The sequence below is a fragment of the Dipteris shenzhenensis genome, chromosome 31 (assembly GCF_047967505.1).
Source record: "Dipteris shenzhenensis isolate YYH24624 ecotype China chromosome 31, Dip_SZ_1.0, whole genome shotgun sequence".
Lineage (NCBI taxonomy): Eukaryota > Viridiplantae > Streptophyta > Polypodiopsida > Gleicheniales > Dipteridaceae > Dipteris > Dipteris shenzhenensis.
This window is the reverse complement of record NC_141626.1, coordinates 4,847,180-4,874,111: the sequence shown is the minus strand read 5'-3', so window position 1 is coordinate 4,874,111 and position 26,932 is coordinate 4,847,180. Positions and strand designations below refer to the sequence as shown.

Genomic DNA, 26,932 nt, shown 5'->3' with positions numbered 1-26,932 from the left:
ATCGATGTGAGAACGTGAGAATTGAGGAATGTGCAGTTTGTGTTGAGCATGTAGAAAAGTTAATAGTACCTAGTACACTCATGTGGGCACTCCTTTTGCCTCATTTGGAGGGATCATCATGCATAATGTGCATATTGCATCTTGGAAGGAGAGGCCAATTCATGACATCACTAGTTAAATATGGAAGCTTGAGAAGTTAGAGCAAGTGAAGCTGCATTTGTGTTTGCATTATGCATATACAATGGAGAGTTCTTGCAAGAGCAAGTAAAAGCGTGTTCCTCATCTACATCATGTGTCCAAGGATGGACAAACTTTATCATGCTAAGCCAAATTGTACAACTTTTACAAAACCAAAAGGGACAATCATCAAGAATTTACCAAACATACTAAGAAAGAGTTTTAATAGTTATGACTCATCATTAGAGGCTAGCAAAAAAGCCGCACTTGGACGGAAGCAAGTAGGATTAGGGTTTGCCATCGCCAGTTCCGTCGGTGCTGGTATATAGATACCGAAATTTACTCAATTTGCTCTACCCTGGGGTTCGTCTTCGTTTTGATTGTTGTGTAGGTTGTTATCTTGACCCTCGATTTCCAACTGCTAGATTTTTCATTATGGCGCCTCTTCTGCATTTTTATCTTTTCCTGACACAGTTGTAATGTTCTTACGAATCACAGATCTCTGAGAATCTGCGCGGCGATATACGCTACGTTGACCATTTTGATGGAGTTCGATGAGTACGAATATTTGGAGAAAACTGTGGAAAATTCAGAAGTCGCCAAGGATTCTAACGGAGTCACGGAGAAAAATCGGAGCAGCTCAAAGAGAAGAAGTGGCGAAGATGGATATGGACATAATGGCAAAAAGATCAGGGCTGCGGAAGATGAGCTGGACAGAAAAGAGAAGATTGAAAGAGGGCGCGGCAAAAGAGAGCGTGGCGGCCACACAGACAGGGAGGGGTCGAAAGATACGAGTGACAGAGATCGGGAAAGATTGGAGAGGGCTAGGGAAAAGGCGGACAGAGATCGGGAAAGGGACAGGCCCGAAAGAGATTACAGGGACAAGGAAAGGAGAGATAAGGAAAGAAGCAGCAGGGAAAGAAGCAGCAGGGAAAGAAGCAGCAGGGACAGAAGTAGCAGGGATATAGATTATGACAGAGAACGGGAGAGGGATGTGAGGAGGTCTCATAGCAGAAGCAGAGATTTCGAACGTTATCATGACAGGGAGAGGGACAGAGAGAGCAGTCGGATGAGGGAGAGAGCTGCTGAAAAAGAGAGGGAGGATATTGAAAGAGAACGCCGGTAAGGATATTACCTTCAGCTTGAACTTTGAAGAGTGTGTCTAAATTGTCGATCTTCCTTGTGAGTCTTGCAAACGAAATTTTCTGGTTGTCACGAATGACGAACGATAAACCATCCGTGTTTGGTTAGACCAAATTGAACCTCTGTATCAGGACTGCTAGATGTAAATGAGAAACTGTTAGGCTTGCAAAATGCAAGGTGCATTTCCTTGCAGCCACTGCCTTTATCAATGTGAGGGAGTGCCGAACTGTAAGTGAAGTCCGTTGGTTGTAGTGATGGTAATGTTTTAGAGGATGTACTTGCAGAGAAAGGCTTATTCACAATCCTTGCATGGCCAAATGGGTCATGTTGTTGAACTCGACTGAGGGTGAACATCAGATGAGACAAGGCAAGCAATGAACCTATTAGCAGTTGCTTTCCTTTTCAGTATGCTGTGTGTCGTCCTATCTGGCTTTTATATTCTAGGTATCAATAAAACAAAACGTGGTGTGCAAGAGCTCATCACGTCACCACATGACGATAAACCCTTTTCACCTTACTGACCTCTGATGTTGTCCTTTTATTTTCGTGACATAAGCATATCTGCCTCACCTTAGAACTCTTCTGCAAAAAGCATTGCATAAATAGAGATGGTAAGAGGGAGGAAGACTGAGACTGAGTATAGGTTCACTCTGAATTAAACCTGCTTACACTCTTCAATTTGGAGACTTGCAAAAACGGGGAATTCAGGGTATCCTGCAGCAGAAGATTGATAGATGAGCCCAGGAATTACATACGGAAGTGTTTCACTATGGAATCAAACTTCATTCATATGTGTGTAGTTCACAAACATAGATGTGTATGTGCAAGCCAGAATAGGCAGTGGATCCAAGACAAATATAGAAGCAACACTTGTATATTTTAGTCCGTCCACAAACTGGACACAATACATTCCTGCCTCTGCTCTGCATCATTCCAGCCTCTGGAGATGCCTGTATGGTCTGTTGTACTGTCCGGAACCTTTGCTGAGGTGAGCGCCTTGTCCACGTAGTGCTTGCTTGCTGGAAACCCTGCCCAGATCTGCCCTTTCCATTTGTGGACAGCCTCTACCAGATTTGCCCTCCATGGTGGCTCTCCTCTGCCAAGGATCTCTCGCTCTCTTTGCTGCCACATGGCAGCCCGTGTGAGCTGCCCTTGTGGCAGCCCCATTTCCCCTTGGGGCTCACAGGCAGGGAGGTGACCAACCCTATTCCAACAACCCCTCTCACCGACCCACATTGCCCTGATCCAAATCTGTCGATGAAGATGCTCCAGTAGCTCCCATGTCGTAGCCTTCTGGAACACTTTGGTGTTGGTCTTTTCTTGGCTTTTCAACTAGTCTAGTACATAGGTCCATCCAAGGTAGCACCTAATGGCACCACCACCTTTAGTCACGAACCTGCCTTCGCACTCCTGGTACTAGCATCCTCCAATTGTCCCGGTGAACAGCCTGAAGTCCTCTGGGGACTAAGCTCTTAGGGTCTATGTCACGGGGGCGTGAAATTCTAAGTACTTTAATGTACTACAAGACTGTGACAACTTTGGTTTTAAAAGTCCAAGCGTGGGCTTAATAGTGTGTAATTAAACGCGGCATGGTGCCTAGCACATAAGCGTAATTAATCCCTAGGCCCAAAGGCATTCCAAGAAATTAAAAGAGTGGTTGTTGGGAAATGATGATGTGGCATTTTTAATGGGCCCCCTAGAGGGCCATGTACCTTCAGTGGCCCCCCTAGAGTTCCAGGTGGCTCTAGTGCCTTCTACATCCTCCTTTGCCAATCGTGGACCTTCTAAACTTCACATGTGTGGTTTTGTCTCTCATCTTCTCCCCTTGTTGAGATTTTGGACTGGTTTTTCAGCCTCCTTCAGCTGAATTCCGTTTTTCTTCATAACTCCTCGCCCGTTTGTATTCCTCAACACCCGTTTGGATTCCTCGACTTCCCCTCTGCCTCCCCTTCGCAATGATATGCTTTTCTCTCCGTGCGTTTGGTAGAACGGGCAGAGTTGAGCACTTCTTTTGCTGGTCGAATTTGTCACGATCTGTGACGTATTCCTATATCTTAGACTTATGGATGGTTTGATGAATGGACACTTGTGAAAGGGTATGCCCTTTCGACGGGACACTTCCTATGAGGCACAACCCTTCCCAAGAGACATTCTATGGAAGAGACACTCCTATTGTAATGTACCCTCTCATCAAGGGTCACACCCTTCACAAGGGGTACACACCTCTTCATGCACATACACTTTGGAGTACACACCTTTTCATGTGTGACTCTTCACTCTCTATATAAGAGAGGCCCAACTGTATGGATGACACACTACAGACACTCAAGCAATACAAATATTCCTTGTTCTCTGCTATTTCAGTCTCCTTTCTGTTCCTTAGCACATTTCTAAATATAGTGGTATCAGAGCAAATTTCGCTCTTGCCTGTAGGAAATGCCCCCCACCTTCTAGCGCCTATCTGATACATCTCTTTTTGCTAGAAGGATATCCGCGCACATTGTGCATGGAAGAGATGGAGAGAATGAGCGTAAAAATTTTTAGCGCCAACCCCACCTAAAGTCATCAATGGCCTCTCCATCTCCCCCGCATCACGAGTTGATGTGAATGGACGCGACAAAAACCGGTCTTTTGATGTGCTTGGGCTGTCTCAAAACCAAGGGATGCACCTTTTCCACCATCGGACACACCTTTTGATGAAGAGTTTTGTGTCCTCACCCAAGGGACACACCCCATCGTGGAAAAAAGGGGACACCTTTTCGTGTGGGGACACCCCTTTTTAAAACAGGGTCACACTTCTTCATGAAAAGGTACACCTATTCCAAGGGTGACACCCTTTAGAATAGGCACACCTTTTGGCACCAAGCACCCTACAAAAAGGTACCTAAAAGGGCTAAAAAGGAAAACTAGTCCTATACCTAAGACCTAATCCTAGACTACCCAAGGGTTCTTTAAACCCACATTTTAATTTTTGGTAACCACCACCCAGCAATAGGCGCACAAATCAAAATGCGAATTCCTGCAATACGTTTTGCCTTTTCTTCTGTACGTGATTGCGCCATATCCCTGCAGCAAGCAGTGCCCCTTGTCAGGCCTCCATCTTGCTTCGTTCTCGATGGCCTGCACCAGCCGGCTCTATTGCATACCTGCCTGCAAGACCTGGTGATCGAACAGATCCGCTTTGCAGCCTCTATTCGTCATCTTGCTGCCTCGATTTCTGCAAACAGCGCCAAGGTGCCAGAAATTCGCCATCTTCCACCGCAAATCAGCCCTGGAAGCAAGCAACCAGCAGCGCCAGATGCAAGCAGACTGCGCCTTTTATCAGGCTTCCATCCTACAATCTACTGGATCGCTTTTGGCAGCTGGCCCTCGCTAGAGCATCGCCATCATGCCCGCCTGTGACCAGCAGCCCTTGCTGCCCATCTCTCACGATTCAGACCAGCCTGCCTCTTGCTGCTCATCTCGCCACCCTCGCCATTGAACTGCGGCCTTTTTGCTGCCTTTCCAGTCACACTCAAACAGGCCAAACCCTGCTCTCCCATGGTACGCAGCAAATAGCACAGTTTCAATGCAGAACTTAGAAGACAGCGCCGGGTTCCACGCAATCTGCCCTCTTCTGTTAATCGCCTCTGCCACGCCTCAATCAGCCTTGAAAGTCTCGCCTCAATTAGCCTTGAAAGTCTCGCCAAGCGCCTCTTAATCAATGGACCTCCGGACAAGAGATTTTCAAGTCTTGCTATGCAACTAATTGGCAGATCTAATCTATGCCAGGTGGATTCTTTCCATTCTATTTCTAAGGATTCTCTTTCATATTGTTATTTGACGCTTATTATCAAATTACAGCAAATGAAAGCCTCCTCCTTAAAGCATGGAAACCCCTGGTAATTCCCCAGTCCCTTAAAGGACACCTCAGGCATCATCTACCACACAATATCGTGTTCAGATTGCACAACCAGCCCATTTCGGAGCTTTTGCATCGTGGGTCTTCTGTGTCACGTGCCCTTCCAGTGACTTGGACCACATCCTGTACCTTCTGCGTGAGGCACCTCAATTACATTACTTCCTCAGCACAGTCCAGGTTGTGTTCCACGAGACGCGTAGATACCCAGAACCCGATATTCCTCACGAGTTTGCTGTCCATCTTTGGAGAGATTTTTACCCCTCAGCTTCAGCATCTCCAGGGTACTCTCCACCTCCTTCAGCTCCCAGATATCCTCTTGTACAAGTTGTACCTTCCCCAAGACAGTATTTACACTTTGAAGGCACTCCTCTTGGATATCCTCCACTCTCGACAACAGCTCCTTATCCCTTCTCAGATCCATGGACTCTGCAACCTACCCCTGTACTCTCACGAGCAGTAACACCCATTTCGGCATCACCAGTGTTACCTCAGACAGGACCTCCTTTACCAGATTTCCACGGCTGGTTCCATCCTGCTTCTCCTGCCCCCTCCAACATGAGCAACCTCAGGGAGCAGCCCGAATCGTCTTCCAAGAATGGTACAAACTAGAGCGCAGGTTCGTGCTTTTCTCACAGGGATCTCAGATATGTCGCAACGCTCGCGTGCAGCCTCTCCGGAGATAAGCAACTCAAGTACAAAAAAGACCCCTGAAGTCAACTTACAAGGCGAAGCACTACTTCAACTTCAAATTTCCCAGCTTCAGGATAGCATCTTCGACTTGGTCCAGAAAGTCCAACAACTCCAAGATTCTCGCAGTACCACACATACAGAGGATGACGTGACGTAACCAGATGACTATGTGGACTCATTCCCACCAGAGGTAGAAAATACTGAACTCCGTGCCCTCTACCGTTTACTCCAAGCTTCCAAAACTAAAAGACTTGACATTAAACTTTTGGAAGCCTACATTGGTCAACGCAATCGCCGAACAGTTGACCAATGGCTCGCAAAACTGCGCATGTACTTTGATACTGTTGACCTCACTGAAGGCAAAAAGATTGCCTTGGTAGCCTCTCTCCTCAAGGATACAACTTTCCTATGGTGGCAATGACGCTTAAAGGACGGCAAAAGTGTGTTAACCTGGGAATGTTTTGAACACGTGCTCCGTAAGCAGCTCATACCTGCCAATGCGGACTTCCAAACAGGATCAAAACTCAGACAATTGGAGCAAACAGGCTCCCTGTTTTCCTACATCTCTAAGTTCACCACATTGGTGCTGGAGATTGATGGTTTAACTGATGATGATCGCCTTCATGCTTTCATCTCAGGCCTAAATCCCTCGTTACGCATTGATGTCCTCAAAGCAAACATCACCACCACAGCCGGCGCTATTGCTTACGCAGAGCGCATTACAGATCTCTAAAACACAGGGAAGCAGAGCGCTAATAGAACACAAAACTCTACTATGGCCAAAGGTGCTCGCCCTCATGATAACCCCAAGAAAAACTCGGGTAATCAAGGTTAGCGATAGTCTCAAGATCCCCACAAGTCTCAGAAATCGTATGCTAGATTCCAACAGAAGCACTCCTCCAAGGATCGCGCCTCTTCTTCTTCACAAAGTCATCACCGTTATCCCTAACATAAAGGTGCGGCCACTGGCAAGAAGAATAACTCTAGCACAAAAGGACTTTGTACCCTCTGTACAGGCGACCATAGATGGTTCGATTGTGTCAAGCGACCAAATTCCAATATGGAACCTAGCACTTTCCAAACAGAAGATGCTACCCCTGCACAAGACAAGAAAGGCAAAGCTGTTCGAATGGCAAATACCATCCACATGAGCCAAGCTTGCCAACAACCCCGAACCTTCCCTGGCCACTCAAGTACTTTGTGTTCAAGGAGCGATTCGTGGAACAATGGTCACTCTCCTCATCGACAGTGGCTGCTCTCATAACTTCCTAGCTCGTTCTATGGTCGACAAACTTCGGTTGACCACCAGTCCTAGTCCCATGGACTATCAGATTGAATTCGCAAATGGAACTACCTTCATGTGCAACACCAGGATCAAAAACTTGTCTTTTCGCATCCAACATTATACGGACAAGTTGAACTTCGACATCATGCCTCTTTCTCCGTACGATGTCATACTTGGACAACAGTGGCTCTACGACTATGATCCATCAATCAGTTTTCGCAGCCACACTATCCAGTTTGTCCACCAAGGAAAACTTATTGAGCTAACTTGTTCTAGGGACTCTCCTTCAATCCCAGTTGCCTCTGCCCTACAAGTAAAGAAGTGGGTTCATAAATGTCAAGTAAAGACTTCACTTCTGTTGGTTACGGCAGTAGAGGAGACACCAACAAAGGATCCTCCTGAATACCTCAACCAACCTTTTTTCCAGCCCTACTTGGATATTTTTCCACAGAATTGCCAAAGCAGTTACCACCTCGACGACCAGTGGATCACTCAATCGAACTTATTCCTGGCAGTAATCCACCGTCGAAACCTCCTTATCGGGTTTCTTACATTCAAAATGAAGAAATCCAAAGATAGGTGACCGAACTACTCGACAAAGGTCACATTCGGCCCAGTCGCAGCCCTTTCGGATCTCCTGTACTACTTGTGGAAAAGAAGAATAAGTCAATGCGCCTCTGCATCGACTACCGAGCCCTCAACAAGCTCACTATAAAAAACAAGTATCCATTGCCTCGCATCGATGACCTCTTCGATCAACTTCTACATGCAACACAATTCTCAAAGATTGATCTTCGTTCAGGTTAGCATACGCGAAGGCGATGAGTACAAGACAACTTTTCGAACAAAGTATGGACACTATGAATGTTTGGTCATGCCTTTTGGGTTAAACAATGCCCCGGCCACATTCATGACACTAATGAACGACATCTTCAGGCCTTTCCTCGATAAGTTCGTCATCGTTTGCCTCGATGACATCCTCGTTTTCAGCAGATCCCTACATGAGCATAAACAACATCTTCACCAAGTTTTTGAAGTTCTCCGCGCAAATTCTCTCTACATCAACATTGAGAAGAGTGAGTTCTTCAAGACCCAACTCGAATATTTGGGAGATGTTATTTCAGCTCAAGGCATCTCTGTGGATCCCAAGAAGGTCGAGGTATCCGAAACTGGCCTACTCCTAAGAATGTTCATGATGTCCGCTCTTTTCTCGGATTGGCAAACTTCTACCATACAAAGGTCTATCAGTTTTCCGAAATCGCAGCTCCTATGTCCGAATTATTGAAAAGCACAGCAGTTTTTCAGTGGCTTCCCGAACAGAGTATAGTTTTCAACAACTCAAGCAAGCACTCACTACCACACCAGTTATGGCTATTGCTGACCCAAACCTTCCATTTGAGGTCATGACCGACGCTTTCGACATCGCTACAGGAGCAGTCTTAATGCAAGAAGGCCGAGTTATTGCTTTTGACAGCCATAAACATTCCGATATCCAAACCCGATACCCGGTTTATGATAAGGAGTTTCTTGCCGTTGTACATGCTTATCGCTCTTGGAAACATTATCTCATGGGAGCCGACTCGGTGGTCAAGACAGACCATCACTCTCTAAAGTATATCTTTACTCAGCCAGTCATGAACGCTCGACAAGTACGCTGGGTTGAGTTTCTGGCCAACTTTCACATGACCATTGAGTACATTCTAGGACCACTTCTGTGTTTTGGGCAGGAAACTGTGGTTTGCTATTTCGAGAGAGGGGTATGTCACGGGGTCGTGAAATTCTAAGTACTTTAATGTACTACAAGACCGTGACAACTTTGGTTTTAAAAGTCCAAGCGTGGGCTTAATAATGTGTAATTAAACGCGGCATGGTGCCTAGCACATAAGCGTAATTAATCCCTAGGCCCAAAGGCATTCCAAGGAATAAAAAGAGTGGTTGTTGGAAAATGATGATATGGCATTTTTAATGGTCCCCCTAGAGGGCCATGTACCTTCAGTGGCCCCCCTAGAGTTCGAGGTGGCTCTAGTGCCTTCTACATTCTCCTTTGTCATTCTTGGACCTTCCTGGATCTTCTAAACTTCACATGTGTGGTTTTCTCTCTGATCTTCTCCCCTTGTTGAGATTTTGGACTGGTTTTTCAGCCACCTTCAGCTGAATTCCGTTTTTCTTCATAACTCCTCACCCGTTTGGATTCCTCGACTTCCGTTTGGCTCGATGGCTTCCCCTCTGCCTCCCCTTCGCAGTGATATGCTTTTCCCTCCGTGCGTTTGGTAGAACGGGTAAAGCTGAGCACTTCTTTTGCTGGTCGAATTTGCAAAAGTGGCTTTTTTTGGACCTTTTTGCTTCTACAGCCTCATGGACCTCTCCTCTTGCAAAGCTACAGCTTTCTATTGAATTTCGAGTGGTCCCACGCATTGGTTGATTGGTTTTTCTCAGTTTTGGAGGACTTCCCGGCGATGAAACTTCTCCAAAACCTTCTCAATGCATTCCTCTCTGAAGCACGCTTCTTTTGAGCCCAAGAACTCTCACTTCTTCACGATAGAAGTGCTTGTTTTCGCATTTTTCAGTGGAATTCTTGTTGGTCGGCTCTTGTAAATGCTCTTTCTTCATGCTTTTGCACTTCTCTTTGGTTGAGAATGCAATTGGGCATTGGCTACTATGCCCTCTTGGCGATTGAGGACTTGGTTCAAGTTTTCAGGGCTTGGTGAGTCGTGATTTTGCTGCTACAATTTCTTTTTGCCATAAGCTATTGGTTGGCCTCGTGTGCTGCCTCTTTCTTGGTTCACAGGTACCTAGGCAGCGCTACATGAGTCATTCTTTGGTTGGGTACTTTGTTGATTTTATTTTGGAGCTTTGAAAAGCTTTGTGAATGCCATTTGGAAACCACTCAAAGAGAGTGCAGCTGGGGTGCAGTGTGATTGCATCTGGACAGCCAATGGAATTGCACTCGGAAAAGAGAATGCCTTTGGGTTAAGCCTATGGTTTAAGTACACTTATGTGATTTTCTATGCTTGAAAGCCTTGCAAAGGCTCAGCGAATTGAGGCTGCGTGCTCAGTTGCAGGGAAGGTCTCCAAGATGCAACTTTGTAATCATTTCACTATGCAATATAAAGAAATACCGAAAGGGACGCCATGGTGTTTGGGGCCAATCAGGTGCACTTGTCTATGTTTGTTGAGTAGGGGCATTCTAGCCTCCATCCCTTTTTCAGTGGTTTTGTTTGTGAACAAATGGGTAAATGCCAAATGGTGATCATGCAATGGTTAATGGTTATGATATATGCTTGTGAGCTGTAAATAAGTGCTGAAGTGATTAAGGTTTAGTTCCATTGCCCTCTGAGTGATTAGAGGCCGGTTTCAGTCTGTTTCAACCTTCCTCTGTTTGTTGTCGTTTTGTGTTGTCCCTCTCTAAGTCATAGCCTCCGTCTGACCCCAAATCCTTGGGTCCTGTCGAAGAATCCCCCTTTGCTTCAGTAACACCAGCCGAGCACCTAGATGACTCCATGCACTCTTGACCAATCCTCAATGTCGGGCATCCTGACAATAACATTGGGGTTCATATACGTAATCTTAGTAGCACTTGGAGTGCCACCCAAGAAAAGCTCCTCTATGAGAACCAACTGAGCTGACACCCTTCTTCTTTTGATTCAGGCTTACCCTTGCCCTTGCCTTTACTCCTGTCTTGAGCTATTAGGGCCTTATCATCCTTATCCGTACCATTGTACTTCTTTTCTCGAGCCTCTTGTTGTAGCAGCAATGGAACCAGCTCCTCGAAAGTCTCGACAGGACCAGTTACCTGTTATGGAAAAAGAAGGTTGTAACCCACTTAGTGTTGAGGGAGTCCTGGGGGATTGTGACGGGGACAGGGTTGTTGCCGCATGCCACTGTGCAGTTCCAGCCTTCTTTCTTTGCCCCAAGTCCGCCCATAGGCCTTCCAAAACTTGCTGAACCCCTTCTTCTTGCCTTTGCTCCGCATCATTCCAAGCCTCTGGAAATGCTCCAGAGATGCCCGTATGGTCTGCTGTATTGTCCGGAACTTTTGCTGAGGTCAGTGCCTTGTCCACGTAGTCCTTGCTTGCGGTTTTGTGCAGCCAGCAAAGTTGGATAGTGATTTGACTTATCCGGGTGTGGGAACAGCGTGAATTTTAGTTGTCTAGAAATAGAGAATCTGAAACAGAGAAAACTAGAAATAAATCCTAAAGTGAAAACAAAGAGAACTTGGAAATCCGGGATTGCGTGCCCATAGCACAGGCTGCAACCAAAAACACCTGCCCCACACTAGAACAGGTCCCCGAGGTATCTAGAACCCTGTCAAAGACCTCAAAACAGGGTTTCGTAGCCAGAAACCCTAATTCGCAGCCAGAAAAACCAGCCTCGGGCTATGTGCAAGTGCAAGACACCTTCAGCGAGCCCGTATAGGCTGTACGGTCAGTCCGTACAGGCCGTACACCGTCCCTGCAGCGTGGAGAAAGTCCGTGCAGTCTGTACGGACTGTGTCAGTCCATACAGCCTGATAAATGCACCGTACAGCAGCAGATAAGCGCCAGGTTGGGCTCCAGCAATTTGCAGATGGTGCTCCTGGGCTTGGACTGCGTGCAACAAGGCTGGAGGGCAAGGAAACAGAGAAAAACAGACAACAGATAGCAGCCAACAACCTCCAAGAGGTTTGGCGCAGCAAGGAGGAGAAGAAGAAGATGGTGAATTCTGGGACAGGCTCTAGAATTGGACGCCATCTGCCCTAAAGGGGGGGAAAGATGCTAAAAGTGGAGTTGGTAGGCACATTAATGCCCCCAACCCCCTATACCAAGGAACCTAGGGGCAACTTTTAAAGGCTCTAACCCCACTAGCCAATGACAAACATTGGTACTATCTAGGGGCAACCTTTTAATCCTTTTTAAACCCCTCTTCCCATGTGAAACTTGGGAATCTATCTAGGGGCAAACTTCCTAGCTCCGTCACACCCCTCCGCCAGGTCAAAGTGATGCCATGCCTTGATTCTAATAGTTAGGTCTAGCGAGTGTGTCTAGTTAGATGCTAACACTAGGGGCTTTCAGGAACTCACCGCTCCTCTAGGCCAGTCCCATGCATGGTTGTAAGACACGTTAAGACACGACGCGTTAGACACGCTTCGGACACGAGTGTCTTAAGTGTCTTAAAGATAAGACACGTAAGACAAGCCATTGTGGTTATAATAATAAATATTTAATTAATATATGTATAAGTATACAAATGTACAACTTGCCAGCATAGCTAGCTGCTAGATTCTAGAAGTACAATAAGCTACACTTAAATAATGCAAGAAGAAACAATGCACTTGTACAATGTAGTTGAGTCAAGACTCGTCACTCAAGACTTAAAAGTTAAAGTTAAGACTCACAACTGAAGAGCTCGCAAGTTTTGAGTACTAAAAGGTTTAAACTGACAATTGAATCTTGTCACATGTGACATGAATGAAAACTGCATCTCAATACATATAATTGAAAGAAAGCTTTCGACTCTCAAGACTCAAATCTCTAAAGATTCAGCCTAATCTGAATCTATGAGGTCACTTCCACTGCTAGATCCAAAGTCACCATCAATGATAGCATGGCTAAGTCAAACTCAATGTGTGTTGTTACTCCTCACCCACCAAAAAAAAAAAAAAAACACTAGAGTGTCTAAAGGTGTTTTAAGATAAGACACGTGTCTTAAGTGTCTTAAGTGTCTTATCATAAGACACGAGTGTCTTAACAACCATGGTCCCATGGCCAAACTGGCTACAAACTTAGTCATAGCTTATTTTGTAAGTTCCAATGCTGTACACTTGGGGTTAATTTAGTTAAACTTTTTCTAGTCTAAGATGTTGCGTGTATGTTCGAAATTGTCAATGGTGCCATGTCAATAAAGTTGAGCTCTTGAGACAAAGTGGTTTGTTTCATCCTTTGACTCATGGTTAAGTTACACAAGAGAGAGTATTTCAGCCGTACAACTTGCTCATTAGTTTGTTGAGTAGTTGTTTACTCTCTATGGCTTGCGAGCTCAAGAGAAAGGCAAGCTAATTGCATGGGAAAAATGAATACCGTGGTCCATCACCACGATGCGGTGTTGGATCAGACACTAAGTGCAGAGAAAGCATGTCTCGAAAGTGCGGCTACATTATACTAATAGATTGCGAGACAAAACTATTGCATTCATGCACATGGTAAAAACAAATAATAACAAATACAAAGCATGATTTGAATTTTGATTTTTTTCATTGTATCAGTCTCTTTGTAGTTACTAAAATTGATGGTGAAGTTTTGTTATCACCGTGAATTTCAAAAAGCTCTTTGTTGAGAACATACAATGCATCGTCTCAATCTCTTTTGCAGTTACTAAAATTGATGGGAAGTTTTATTATCACCATGCATTTCACAAAGCTCTTTGTTGAAATAAACAATAAGACATGATCTCGTAATGAATTACCAGTTTTCATTCTTATCATTGGACTACTTTTTGATTAGCCTTCTCCTTTAGTGCTAGCCTTCATCATGGCTGAGTTTGCCCTTCACCTCAGGAGTGCCGACAGAAACTCAGAACGAAGACTTTGTATAAATGTATGCTCAAGTATGTGTGGGTGTGTGGATTTGTAAGTGTGAGAGCATACTTTTATACTATGGTCTACACCCACTGTTGGGCATTGATGACGTGAGTGGGGATGTCATAGTAGCTAGTCCCTGCTATGCGTAATGGAGTTTATGGCTTTCAATCTTATGAGTGACTATCGTGAGATTGAAACTGCACTATGTTGTGTTTTTAGAGGATGAGTTTGGGAATGTTCCTGGATTCATCTAGGTATATTATCATAAAACTAAGCTTTTTTCAAAACTACATCATACGTGTCCTAGCTCATTAGATGAAGTTTCAACACTTAATCCTAATCCTCAACTTTTGCAATTCAACTTTAACATTAGGCTCCCAAATTTTTGAATGCCTCTTGGATAGTTAACCACTCGTGTGATCTCTTGCTTTGGTTGAAGCTTTGAGCTTTTGCACAAAATGAGCATCTGAGTGGATCTATTATCAATTAAGGGATGCATTGATTTTCCTTTTAGACATCTCACCGGGATCAGATCATAAGGATCAATTATGTTGGCTTTGAGTCACGTGCAATATTTTAATAGACGAACCATGCTGTTACTTGAAACCTCTAATACATAGCTTTTCAGTGACTTATCAGGCGGTTATGACTCATGTGATCTGATTGCATACATATAGCATCCTTTCATACCTATGGCTACCTTTGATTGCTTTATGGTCGAGGATTGATTGGGAGCCGTAGAAGATACTTTGGGTATTATGGGCACCGTTCATATTTTTTCAAAGGAACACCTTTGTCTTTCTTAGAGACACTACAAATTTCTTTCAATAGGACATTGAGCATAGAAAACTTGCGAGATCTACATCCATTTCATGACCTAGCGCTTGAAGTTAATTTAGTTGTTCCACATTGCTCATCGCCGTCGAAGTTGACTGTGTTGTGAACACATGCAATCCTTGCATGTGGTTGCTTGACTCGATCAAAATTGAAGCCGGAGACATAGCAGATTTTTATGTCTTTGTAGAGTTCCTCTGATGAGCTCTATCAAATTCTAGAGATCTGGTATAGATTCTTAGGTTCTTGTGTTACATGCCAGAGATCCTTGGTCAATGATTGTTTTTGCCATCTAGCCTTGCTCGTGGTTAGGATCACCTATTCAAATAGTAATTGGTGACCTAGGGTGTCCTTCACTTAAAGATCGCCACGTGTATCATCGTCAATGATGGTATTTTAGAACTAAGTCATGCACTCTAGATAACAACTAATTTTTGGTGGAAGGTTGATTGTTGGCAACTATGTTCAAGGATGTATGTACCAACTTGGAATCCCCCCCCCCCCCCCCCCCCCCAAACCCACCCAATCCCCTCCTCACAACTTCCCTTTTCGCACATAGAAAAGACAAAAGAATTCTATCAATTTTGTATCTTGATGTCTTAATGTTATATTAGGTGCAGATGCCTTTAATTTCATAAATTATAACGACCATTTGCTTTTGTTTCCGGACAGAAGAGGAGGTTTCCAAGGTGACTGGTTTTGTAACTGTAAGAATTTAAGCTGATTTTCATTTAGTGCAGTTATTTTTTGTCCGAATAAGTTCTGCTCTGGGACGTATGAGAGCAGTAAGCAAAGTTATAGGGGTCCTTTTCTGTTATTGACTAAGGAACAGGCTGTGCTATGTTAGTTTTTGCATCCCATACCTCCTCTTCTTTAGGTAGCTGTTTTCCAGTCTCGGACAAAGATTGTTTTTGCTTCTTACTTATAAGGGCTTATTTCTCTTTTAAGCTGGATTCTTGTTGCATGCTTAGTTGGGACTAGATCTGGGAGAGTGTGAGAGGTTTCAGCCTATTTTCTCTGACATTTTGAAGGCTGTTTGGAGTTGTCGTAATGGTGGTTTGTGTGTTTTGGCAGTTACTCTAGAGAAAGGAAGGACAAAAAGGAGGAGGTAGCAGCTGAACCGGAGGCTGATCCTGAGCGAGATCAACGAACTGTTTTTGCTTTCCAGGTTCTTATGTTTTTACAATTTTTATTTTAAGTTCAGTGTCTGTTATCTATTGAAAGGAAATGTTTTGTGGTATATAATTTGAAAGGTTCAGTACAAAGTGTTGTCTACACCTTACATTGTAGATGCAAAATTCAATAAATGCAAATGGTCATTTTATGCAGGGATGCTGGTCACCTGGTGATTGTTCCCGTTCTTTCTTATTCAGAACAACATTGAAATGAGTTGCTCGAAAACAGTATTATATTTTAGTGATACTTATATGTGTTGTTACAATGCAATGGTTGATTTGTATGGTTTGCTTTTTACTTGGATGGGATATTCGCAATCAAACTTACGTCTATGCTAGCCTTTTAGTTCAATGTACAGGTTACACAAATCCTGTTCCTTTATATGAAGAACTGAGTCTCTATCGAGGTCTTGAAAGACGCAAACATATTTTTGAGTGGGATATGGGCCTGTTAGTTTTTCCCATGTTGTACACGTGTTGAACCCATATTTTAGGTGGGTGAGAATGGTGTTATACTCTGGGCAATGTGTTTTTGCCTTTCAAGTTCACATGTGAAGCAATTGGAAACATGAGTCAAATTGAGGTCATAGCACTGTGTTCAGCCTGTGGTTCTACAGCTTCTGAGTTTTTGGGGCCAGTGCTTGTATTGATAATTTGTGATCTGTCTAAGCTTGCTGGTATTTGTGGGCTGTTTTGGTTGTCATATATCCCATGCCTTGTATTATTTCTGTACCAGGAAATTCCCTCTAAGGACAGGTCGTCCTTGCTAGTTGAAGTGCTGTAAGAGGTATGGGTTTTTGATAATTCACGCCATTCTTTCGTGTTAACAAATATTTCTATAGAAAGATTTTAACCCAAGTGAATGCCCTTGTCTTAGTTATTTGCCTTCATGCAGGACTGTCAATCTTCTACTGTTATTGTTGACAAATCAATCTGGACAAACTCCTAACATCCAAAACAATTCACAGCAATGCTGATGACTTCATCAAGGGCAAGGATTACTTCTTCCAAGGCATCAGAATGTTATATGCTATGTGACTCTATCCTGTGTTTCAAGTCGAGTTTTATTGGGGTGTGTGTGTGTTGTGTTCATGCTAGTCAGATCGATATGTTTCATGCTTCTCCTAGCTGCTTAAGGCAGCATAACCACGTAGAATGTTAGTATTTTTTGGCTGTGTGTTGTTGTTAGGATCCATCTCGTGGTCTTCTGATAGAGGGGCGAACATGTAGCCTTTCTGTGGTTGTTTTTAATCAACATATCTACTTGATGATATCAAGGGGCCAAAGAGTCTTGCCGTGCTGGTTTAGGCTTTGCTGTCTGGCCTGGTTTAGGCTCATGCCATGCTGGTTTAGGCTTTGCTGTCTGCCTGGCTAACTTGGCTGGAGTAAGTATGTTGATGTCCTGAATCGCTCTCGTATCATTAATGATGATATTTTCTATATTTGGCCTAAGCTATACTGCATTAAGCCAGGTGATTTTATGAAGCCATAGGAGATTTTGTGATGATTGGTCCTTTTCCAAAACTTCAAAGATGTTAGTTTTTTCCCTCAATGATACCCTGTGGGTAGTCATTTAATTTCAAAGATGTTAGTTTTTTCCCTCAATGATACCCTGTGGGTAGTCATTTAATCAGCTGGCATTCGGCATTTTTGGAAAGCATATGCCAGGATAGTTAATCGTTGGAGCTAGTTTATCCCTATGGAACTTTGAAATGCTGTCAACAATAAGAATGAGTTTGATTGGATTACACTGAATTTCAATATACAAGTTAGCTTGATTGGGTTACATTGACTTTCAATATGGATTTCAAAGCCTGCGCAGAGAGTTTTTTCATGTCACAATATTGTGGTTCTCCAGTAGAGGGATGGTATGTAAACTTATAAGACCTGCTTGTGTCCTGATTGATAAACGAATATATTTGCTGTTTTGGATTATGCCAAACCATCATGTGTCCAGCAGTCCTTAATAGCTAGGACAACTGTTTGGAAGCACAAACCCAATACAGCTGTTGATGCAACAGATTCCAGGAAGATGAGTAATTGCACTGATGTTGGGCTCCATCCAGACTGGAATTCAGAACCACACTGACAGTATTCTCCATCTAGATGAATCTCTGTTTCCAAAGATCCTCAATATACATGAGTTGTCAGAGTAACGAGTGTGCAATGTAGTCCGTATGTGAGAAGTGGTAACTCTCTGAATCATTAGAAGCTCAACAGTAACTAACAAATGAGACAGTGCAAGGATGCAAGGGCTCTCCTACATCTTTATGTTCACATTTAAAACGTTGTTTGGATTCTTTTGGCTGACAATAGTTGGTGTCAAGCGGAAGTTTCATTCAGTCAAGTATGGTACCAGCCTTTTCTTCTTTTTTTTGGGGGGTGGTGGTGGTGGTTTGGGTATGGTTATGGTTAATATAGTTTGTGAGAAGGAATGCGAAATGTCTTCAACGACTGTTCTGTTTATGTCTCAGTGTCTGGCCATATGTTTTTGGTGGCTTACATGTGAATTCTCAAACTTCCTGGGATACCTTGTGCTTATTCGGGCATTTACCTGGAGTTCTCTTAAGTTTTATACCTGTGTGTGCTGAAGGGTGCATGCATACTCGTGTGTGGGCGTGGTTTGGCAAGAAGAATGTAGTTATATAATGGCATGTGCTCCTGTGGGTCTTTTTCGTGCAGATATCCCTGAAGGCGGATGAGAGGGATGTTTATGAATTCTTCTCTAGAGCTGGCAAGGTGAGTGTTGTCTGTGGTTGTAATCATTATTTGTTTTGTTTACAGCAAGAACATTCTTTTTACTGTCTTACCTTAGGCTCTAGATAATAATATTAATCATATCTAAGTTGCAGGTCCGAGATGTGAGGCTTATAATGGATCGAAATTCAAGGCGATCAAAGGGAGTAGGGTAATAGTTCGCACCCTTGACTTTATTTGCATTCAGTTTTTTAGCGTAGTCTATTAGTATCTATATGATCATTAGTTTACCGGTTTTCATATCTTCGTAGGGATTGCTTAGGCAAAATGTAAGGGCATGATTGCACTTAGATGGATATTTGATTTAAGAATAATTTCAGAAAGTGGGAAGCTCTGATGACGGGGCTCCAGAAAAACACAATGAAAAATGTTGTCATCGGACCCATAAAAATTTGGGGAATCTTTAGAAGTTGAGCTAGCCTCTGGTTGGATGGCTAAACCTCTATGGTGACAACTTGGAATGCTTGACAATCATTATTATTATTATTATTTTTGTGATTGACTTTGAACTGTCATAGAATACTTGGTTCCTTAATTTTAAACTATCAAGAGGTGGGATGATCGTGGGGGGTTGCATTAATTATTCAAAGGAAACTTTAAATGTCTACGGTTACCACGCTATCTTTAGGTTTTGTTCCTTATAAGCTGACGAATTGAAAATATTACTGTGCTTCCATACCATACGAGTAGGTTGCTTTTATTCATTTGTAAACTGTAAGTTTTACTGTCTGTAGAATATAATTTATGTCATGTTTTCTAGGCTCGCAAAATTAATAATATGCAAGCTGTGTGCAGTTATATTGAGTTTTATGATGCCATGTCAGTGCCAATGGCGATTGCAATGACTGGTCAGCTTCTTCTTGGTCAGCCAGTCATGGTAAAACCCTCTGAGGCGGAGAAAAATCTGGTTCAGTCAACAGCAAGTACAGCTACTGGAGCTGGTGGTTATCTGGGGCCATATTCTGGAGGTGCGAGACGCTTATATGTTGGGAATTTGCATTACAACATTACAGAAGATCAACTCAGACAGGTGAATCTCCTAAATCTGAGTATGCCAAGCTCTGGTCCTATTTTTTGCTTCCTAGGATTGACTGAAAGCTATATCTCGCGCCACTTGAGCTGTGGAGTGCTTTCCTAAACTAGGTTTTGGGAGATGATTTTTATTTTGCCATTTTCTGAAGGGGATCACAAATTTTAGAAATATTGGGATAACAAGGTGGACCTCGAGTAGCTGGAAGATTTGTAAAGCAAGTAGTAGTGTGTGATGAAGGCCTAGGGGAATTATGCATATCTGAAAAATTGCTGTGAATGGCTTCTGGCTTGTGTCAGGTGTTTGAGCCTTTTGGTTCGGTGGAACTGGTACAGCTTCCAACGGAACCTGAAACTGGCCTCTGTAAAGGCTATGGCTTTGTACAAGTGAGCTAGCAAACTTGCAGCAATATCAAATTATAATGATTGCAGCTGCTTGAACAAGAGTGTTTGGTGAATTGTGGCTTGGTTCTTAGTGTCCTGTTTTCTTTGGTTGCAGTATGCAAGACTTGAGGATGCTCGAGCTGCACAACAAGCTCTAAATCAGGTTTTGGAACTTGCTGGCCGTGTCATCAAGGTGTGTTGAATTTGCATATTGACATATTCTAGCACCTCTTCTTAGGCATCGATTTGGATTGTGGTGCTATCATTGCTTCTTAATTCCTAAGATGTGAATGCAAATAGGTGGTAGCAATGACTGACCAAATGACAATGCAAGACTCTAACGTAGCTCCAGGGGAGCTTGATGACGATGATGGAGGTGGCTTGGTAAGTCTTTAAAGCAAAGCAAGATGATGCCCCCAGATTAATTGCAGTAAGGTACTTCGGACAGGCTTGTTGAGTAATCCTCCACCTTTTTGGACTGCAGTCTCTTACGGCTCGGTCAAGAGCTCTTTTGATGCAGAAGCTGGATCGAAGTGGTACCATATCAAGGTTAGTTATTTGTACATATGCAGTTCATCGAGTACATAAATTTGAGTCTTTCTTGCTTGAGTTCATCTTGTGACTCCTTGACTGTTGGCGAGTATTTTCCCAGTATTGCTGCATCAACTACTGTACCAGTATCACCGGGCCTTAATCTTCTTCCAACAGTGCCTGCTGCAGCAAGTGTCTCACCATTGGTACCGGGATTAGGTCTTCTCCAAGTAGGGTTACCAGGAATGGTTGGCCTACCTAACCCGGGGCTAGGTGTGGCTGCTATAGGTACGACTGCTATAGAACCAATTGGAGCACCAACAGATTGCCTATTGCTAAGGAACATGTTTGATCCTAAGACTGAGGTATGCATTCTGATTTGTTGCTTCAGTGCTTCATGCTGTTAAAAAGTATCCTAACAGTACTTCTGCCTTGTTCATGTGTATGTTTGCTGTTAGAAAGTATATTAACAATAATTTTTCTGCCTTGACAGACAGAGCCAGACTTTGATCTAGACATTAAAGATGAGGTGCAGTCAGAGTGCTCAAAGTTCGGTTTTGTGAAGCATATTTTTGTCGACAAGTAAGGATCTCAGAAAACCACTCTCATTTTCCCGATGTTTTTCCTCATCCACTGGTACTGATGAACAATTAAGCATCTCATGGTAAATTTTTTTTCTCATCACTTGACTTGATCGGGGGTGTTTCAAAACACACCAGTGTGGTGTATAACTCTGTGTTAGAAATAACCTAGGTTTGGGACCAGAGCTAGCAAAGATCTTGTGGATAGACCTGGCCGACTAAAGGTGTGGAATGGCTGAGCTATACTTGGTAAAGTGTGGCCACAAAGTAGAGTTAAGTTACTTTATGCATGTCAGACGTAGACCTGCTGGCCTGAGATCAGCAGCTAGAGGAAAGGGCATGTGGTATGTGACACATGTCTGGATGTCGATGTGGTTGGCTCTCTGGGGTGGTCTAGGCCTTAGGCTTGGGGGGGGCTCGACATACTGAGCCTACGTCTGGGAGGTGAGATAGGGGTTGTTTCATTTGGTATCGAAGCCAGCTTCGAGCTCCATAGAGTCCTGACGCTGTGAGGGAAAGCGTAAATTCCCTACAAGCAGATCTACTGCAACCCTACTTCATTACAAGCTGACCAATCACAAGCATCTACAGCTCTCTTTTGGAAAGACCGATTCTCCTGCTGCCATCCCCGCAGAGTACTCTGCTTAGTAAAACTTCTCGCTTGCTTGAACCTTGAATCGCTTGTTCTGAAGAGAGCAAAACAGCATAGTGACATGCTGTGTGAACATTTTAGCATTCTGTCTTTATCCTTTGGCCATGAGTTCTTGCTACAGTACGGAAGCCTCCACTTTTGAGGAGCCACTAATATTTGGAGTTGATTGCATGCGCGGTCTGCTCCAAACCTGAGAGTGTTTGGATAGTTGAGAAGCTGTGAAGTCTGCACATTTTGGACTGCAATCAATTGGCGTAGTGCCTAAAGGCATCTGGAGCTGCACCCTAAAGGGACAACAAGTTTTGGATAGCAGGTCCAAACATTGATGTGTTTGCAGAATTGCTTTGTTGTTTTGCTAGCTACTAAAGGCTTGACTAAGGAAAGTAGTGGAGTTAGTGTTGGGTTCAGTACTTCGTAAATCCTCCTAGTTTTCCCTACAAACCCAAGCCAAATATTATTTAATGAGGCCTTATCGCAACTGTACCACCATTTTGTCTTTTAGGGTGGAGTGATATGCATGTAATTATCAACTTGTGCCACTCTATATATCTTACTGCAGGCTGTGCATCATGTCCTTGTAATGTTTTCTTCTGAGTTCATGTGCAATACCTGAATTTCTTTCTAAATGAAACTTTTAAGTCTCTTATATTTAAAGCATTTGTATGGAAAGGCTTTTAAAGTGCTTTCTGTTCCATGGTGAATTTAAGTATATGCATGTTTCTTCAAGTGGTCAAGTCTTGTATCACAACTATTTGAATATTTCATAGTATTCACATCTTGGCCGACCACTGGATGGGTGGATTCCTGTGGTATGGGACGAGGGCATTGAGGCTAAGAGTGTGAATGATATAGTCATGATTTGACTAATCAGCCATGAAATGGCAAGTCACATCACGTTTGCGATGGTTACAGGAACAATGTGTGCTTGGCTAGGTCACTGTTCAAGAGATCCAAGGGATGTCATTTAGTTGCGTAAACAAGACTAGAAGACCTTTACCTGCTGACACGGCTATGTCATTCAGGTAAACCTTTCAATCAGCTATGTGAGGATTTACTTAGATAACCGACGGATTGTAAAAGGGAACTTCTTAAACTCAGTTCATCCAATGGAATAAGCATAGGATACAAAAACTGAGTACTATTGAACTGAGAGCTTTTGTATGCTCTGCTCGGATTCGGCGGGTGAGATACATCGTGCCACTGAGGAGATGAAGTAATCCAAACTTCATCGGTATACTTTTTTGGTTGAATAAGCACGCTATGAAATGGATTCCTTAGCTAAGGATCCTTTTTGGTAGCAAAGAGGTGAGTATATTGTAGAATCACTCATGTCTGAGTAAGATGAAAGAAGTCAAGTTTCACACATACCTCTCCCTCATGGCCATGGTATTGTGATACAGGTCTGGGATCCCTTTTTTTTCCCTTGAAGTGAGGGAGAGGAGAGAGAATCTGAAAGAAATATCTAGAATCTAGCATAGATTCAATGATCCTGAAAAGGATTTTAGTAGATCTTGATTTGAAGTTGGATCCTATTAAGGTCTACAGTTATGATCCAGATAGGTCATCCTGAGGGGTGGCCTATAGTGCTGTGGGACTCTACAGATACGATTGCTGGATGCATCAGAATTCCTATGTGGCAGGGAATTCAGAACCAATAGGCCTTGACGTTAGTAATTGGTATTCAGAACCAGTACCAATAGGCCTTGACTTTTGTGATTAGTATACGGCTCAAATGTTCCGCATTAGCAAAGCTAAGAGCTAATGAAATTCTACTTGAGAACTTCCGTTGCTTGATACCTTGTAGTAATGCAAGGAAATATCTTGCATCGTCTGTTGAAGAGTGTGTCTGAAAAGACATACCCAATAGGCTGTTGTTAGCCAAAGGTTATTGGGTACGGTGACTGGCTATTTACTGAATAATATTTGGCAAGTCAAGTCTCATTTAACTTTTTGTATAGGAGTTGCACTAAATTCTTCTAATGTACCTAGGGTTATTCAGATGGATTACAATTTAGATGCTACCCTACAGATAGAATTGGTATACGTGGGCATGGCAATGAAAGACTAAACACTAATTCTGGCTCTGGGCTGAATCAGTATTTGAACATTCAGTTGGATATTGAATGTAAGTCACTCAAAGCCTCGAATGAGAATTGAGTAAGAAAGTTGGAATCATAGTCTAAGAGTCACTAATTCAAACTCTCCTACCTCGATTTATACCAGCATAAATCGATTTGAGGGAAAGAGAATGTTACATCCATGATTGGACTAAACTAGGGTACATACTTAACTAAAGCCTAGCCTGACTAATCTGGGGTCTAGGATTACGCCTAAGGTTAGAAATAACCTAGGGTTGAGACCAGAGCTAGCAAAGGCGAGGTCTCGATCTTGTGGATAGAGGTGGCCCGCTAAAGGTGTGGGATGGCTGTGTTGGAGGTCAACATCTCCTGATGTCACCTAGAGAGCGGGCCTTGTTTATGTGTGCCCGCCCAGTGAGTGAGTCTAGGGCAGATGAGAGAGGGCCAGTGTTGTGGGTGTGTAGGCAGAGTAGGGTTTGGCAGGATAATCAGTGCGGGAGGGCGTGCTGGCCATGTGGAGGCTGTTTGGGCCCTGCTGCGTGGCAGCCCCTTTTGAGGCGCCTAGGGAGTCGGCTGTTGCAGGTCCCTTGTGAGCAGGAGGGCAGAGGGTGGTTGGCTGGTACAGCTCCCTATGTAGGGCTAGGGGCAGTCGGCCCTAGGGCCCTGCCGGTCGGCTGGTAGGCCCCCACTTTAGGGCCTTGTACAGCCCTTTAGAGGAGGCTGGTGGGTCGGCCCTGTAGGCTGCTGGTCGGCCCAGCTCCTTACTGGAGGCTGGGGGCTATTTATAGGCCCCCCCCACTTGAGCATTTCATCATCTCTTGGAGGACCTGGCAAAGGAGCAGGGTAGTGGAGCAGTTCTTCCACTCCCTCGTGCTCCCCTTCCACTTGGTTGTTGAGCTGTGTGTTCTGAGCTCGAGCAGCCCGGTTGTTTCTGTGGTTTTCTCCCAGATGTAGTGGGGTTTTCTCCAGATATCACTTGCAGTTCTCCTGTGCCTCTCTCTTCTTTCTCTCCTTCTCAGTGTGTGTGTGTGTGTGAGGCGTGCTCTCTCTCTCTCTCTCTCTCTCTTCCGTTCATTTCCGCTGCACTTCTCACAGGCTGAGCTATACTTGGCAACGTGTGGCCATAAGCTAAGTAAGGTTACTTTATGCATGCATGCAAAAGTATAGGCCCACCTTTAAAGATAGCCGGAGCCTAGCCTACAAGTATAGGCTGCTAGACAACACCCGCAAACAATCCATAAAGGCTGGAGCTGGCAGCTCACCTCCCAGCCGTAGGCTGAGTATGTCCAGCCACCCCCAAGCCTGAAGTCTAGACCACTGTAGAGAGCCAACCAGCCTCGAAGTCTAGACTGCTTCCCATACCACATGCCCTTTCCTCTAGCTGTTGCTCCAAGGCCAACAAGTCCATGTCTAGAGGAGCACACTCCTCGGACCCTTGATAATGGGCCATTGGCTCTACTAGGGTCTGGGACTGACTAGACCTGGATAGGGCATCCGATGTTCAAGCACCTTCCAAGGCCAATGAAATGTCTATATATCTTAATGTCTGGATGTTCGCAAGAGCAAAGAGATACAACGTTCATTTGCACTCAGCGGTCCTCGCCTAGGTTGTCATATAGTTGGGATCACCAAGCTTGTGCCTGTGCGTGCGCACGTACATTATGCTTTGTAAAATCTTATTACTCCTTTGGTGTGCTCCCTATCACGTATGTTATGCTTTATAAATTTTATTACTCCTTTGGTGTGTCAATATGCCCTCCTATGAAAGAAGAATTCTTATCACCATCAATGCCATGGCACCGGTGCCATGAATTCCCTCTCTTGTTTGCCTCCTTCCCCTTCCTATATTTAAAACCATGTCCTTTCAAGGCGAGCAAGAGCACCTTCCAAGGCTAGTGAAATTTCTAATGTCTTATTGACTGGATGTCCACAAGAGAGGATTCAAGTCCAATTTGTCCTCGCCTATGCTTGTGATGCTTGCACAATGGCTGAGCATGGAGAGGATTTGTTTCATCTTGGTTGTACATGTGTGTGCACGTGTGCTTGTGTGCGTGCATGTGCATTAGGGGGTTTGGATAAATTCTTCTGGTAGCTCTGGTTCTGGAGTATGGCTATTTATTGCCTCTTCCCAAAAGAGGTACACCAAATGACAAGATAGAAGCTGTTCTTACTCTTCTCTGGTTATTCGATGCCTGAGTTGTGTGCTCTTAGTGATGGTTTGAGGTCATCTTTCAGAGTTTGCTTTCAATGATCATCTAAACCATATACCCACTGACCACGGTTTCCCTTCTATCTTTTCAGATCAATGCTTAGTTATAGTTGTCCGCTGGAGATTTCTGGTGTGCATTTTTTATACTCGCACACAAATTTTGAGAGGCCTCTGAGTGGTTGTGGTGCAGGAATAGTTTGGGACATGTGTACATTCGGTTTGAGAATTTGACTGCAGCTATGAAAGCACAACGAGCTTTGCATGGGCGTTGGTTTGCTGGGAAAATGATCACCACCTCATTTCTGGTAAACAGCTTTTGAACCTATTTTCTTCAATTTGTGGTCTGGTACAGCAATTACTATTTTTTTATACGTGGTGCAAAAAGTGGGGTGCTTTTTGGGATAGACTGACTATCAACGTTATGTTTTTTTTTTTTGGCAGACATCACAGGCATACAAGATGAAGTTTCCTGAAACTAAATAGCCCTAACAGATCTCAATTCTTATGAAATCAATTTCAGCCTTCTTCACTATCCAGAAGAGCGTGGCTTGCAAAAGAAATATGGAGAATGTGCTTTGCGTAATTGGAGGTTTGACTTTTGGGGGAAATCCTTGCTTAACGGCACTGATTCTTTGCATGTGTGTGGATGCGCCTGAGAGTCGGCACCAGCTCCGTGCTCTCTTAACCCATTGAATACTTTACAATTTGCAGCTACTTTTTAAATAATAGGTTTTTTTTTTGGGGGGGGGTTCATTTTTGTTTTGTGTACTAGTGCCACATGGCATAAGAAAAAACCCTGTAATGAACTACGAAAATATTTAAAAAGAAATGATGATCTGGTTGAGACAGATCTCTACTGTTTGATATTTGTGTACACTTTATAAGCCAGGAAATTTGGTGTAGCGGGACATTGCTGTGCTAAAGGACCATATGAAGAGGACGTGAGTCTT

At 43.7% G+C, this 26,932-nt stretch overlaps 1 protein-coding gene across 2 annotated transcripts; it reads left to right on the top strand.

Annotated features, from left to right (window-relative positions):
- The first annotated feature begins 251 nt into the window (after positions 1-251).
- On the top strand, positions 252-26,932 carry LOC147880934 (uncharacterized). 2 transcript variants are annotated; one of them, XM_087402323.1, is made up of 14 exons: positions 252-498; positions 676-1,299; positions 15,661-15,754; positions 18,444-18,500; positions 18,614-18,669; positions 19,314-19,548; positions 19,848-19,934; positions 20,047-20,124; positions 20,232-20,315; positions 20,416-20,480; positions 20,584-20,827; positions 20,956-21,044; positions 26,173-26,287; positions 26,424-26,932. In XM_087402323.1, exons 2-14 carry the CDS (start codon positions 722-724, stop codon positions 26,463-26,465), a joined length of 1,824 nt encoding a protein of 607 aa, XP_087258449.1. In that variant the 5' UTR covers positions 252-498; positions 676-721; the 3' UTR covers positions 26,466-26,932. The 2 variants fall into 2 exon arrangements, with proteins under 2 accessions (XP_087258449.1, XP_087258447.1); XM_087402321.1 differs by having other exon boundaries at positions 252-568.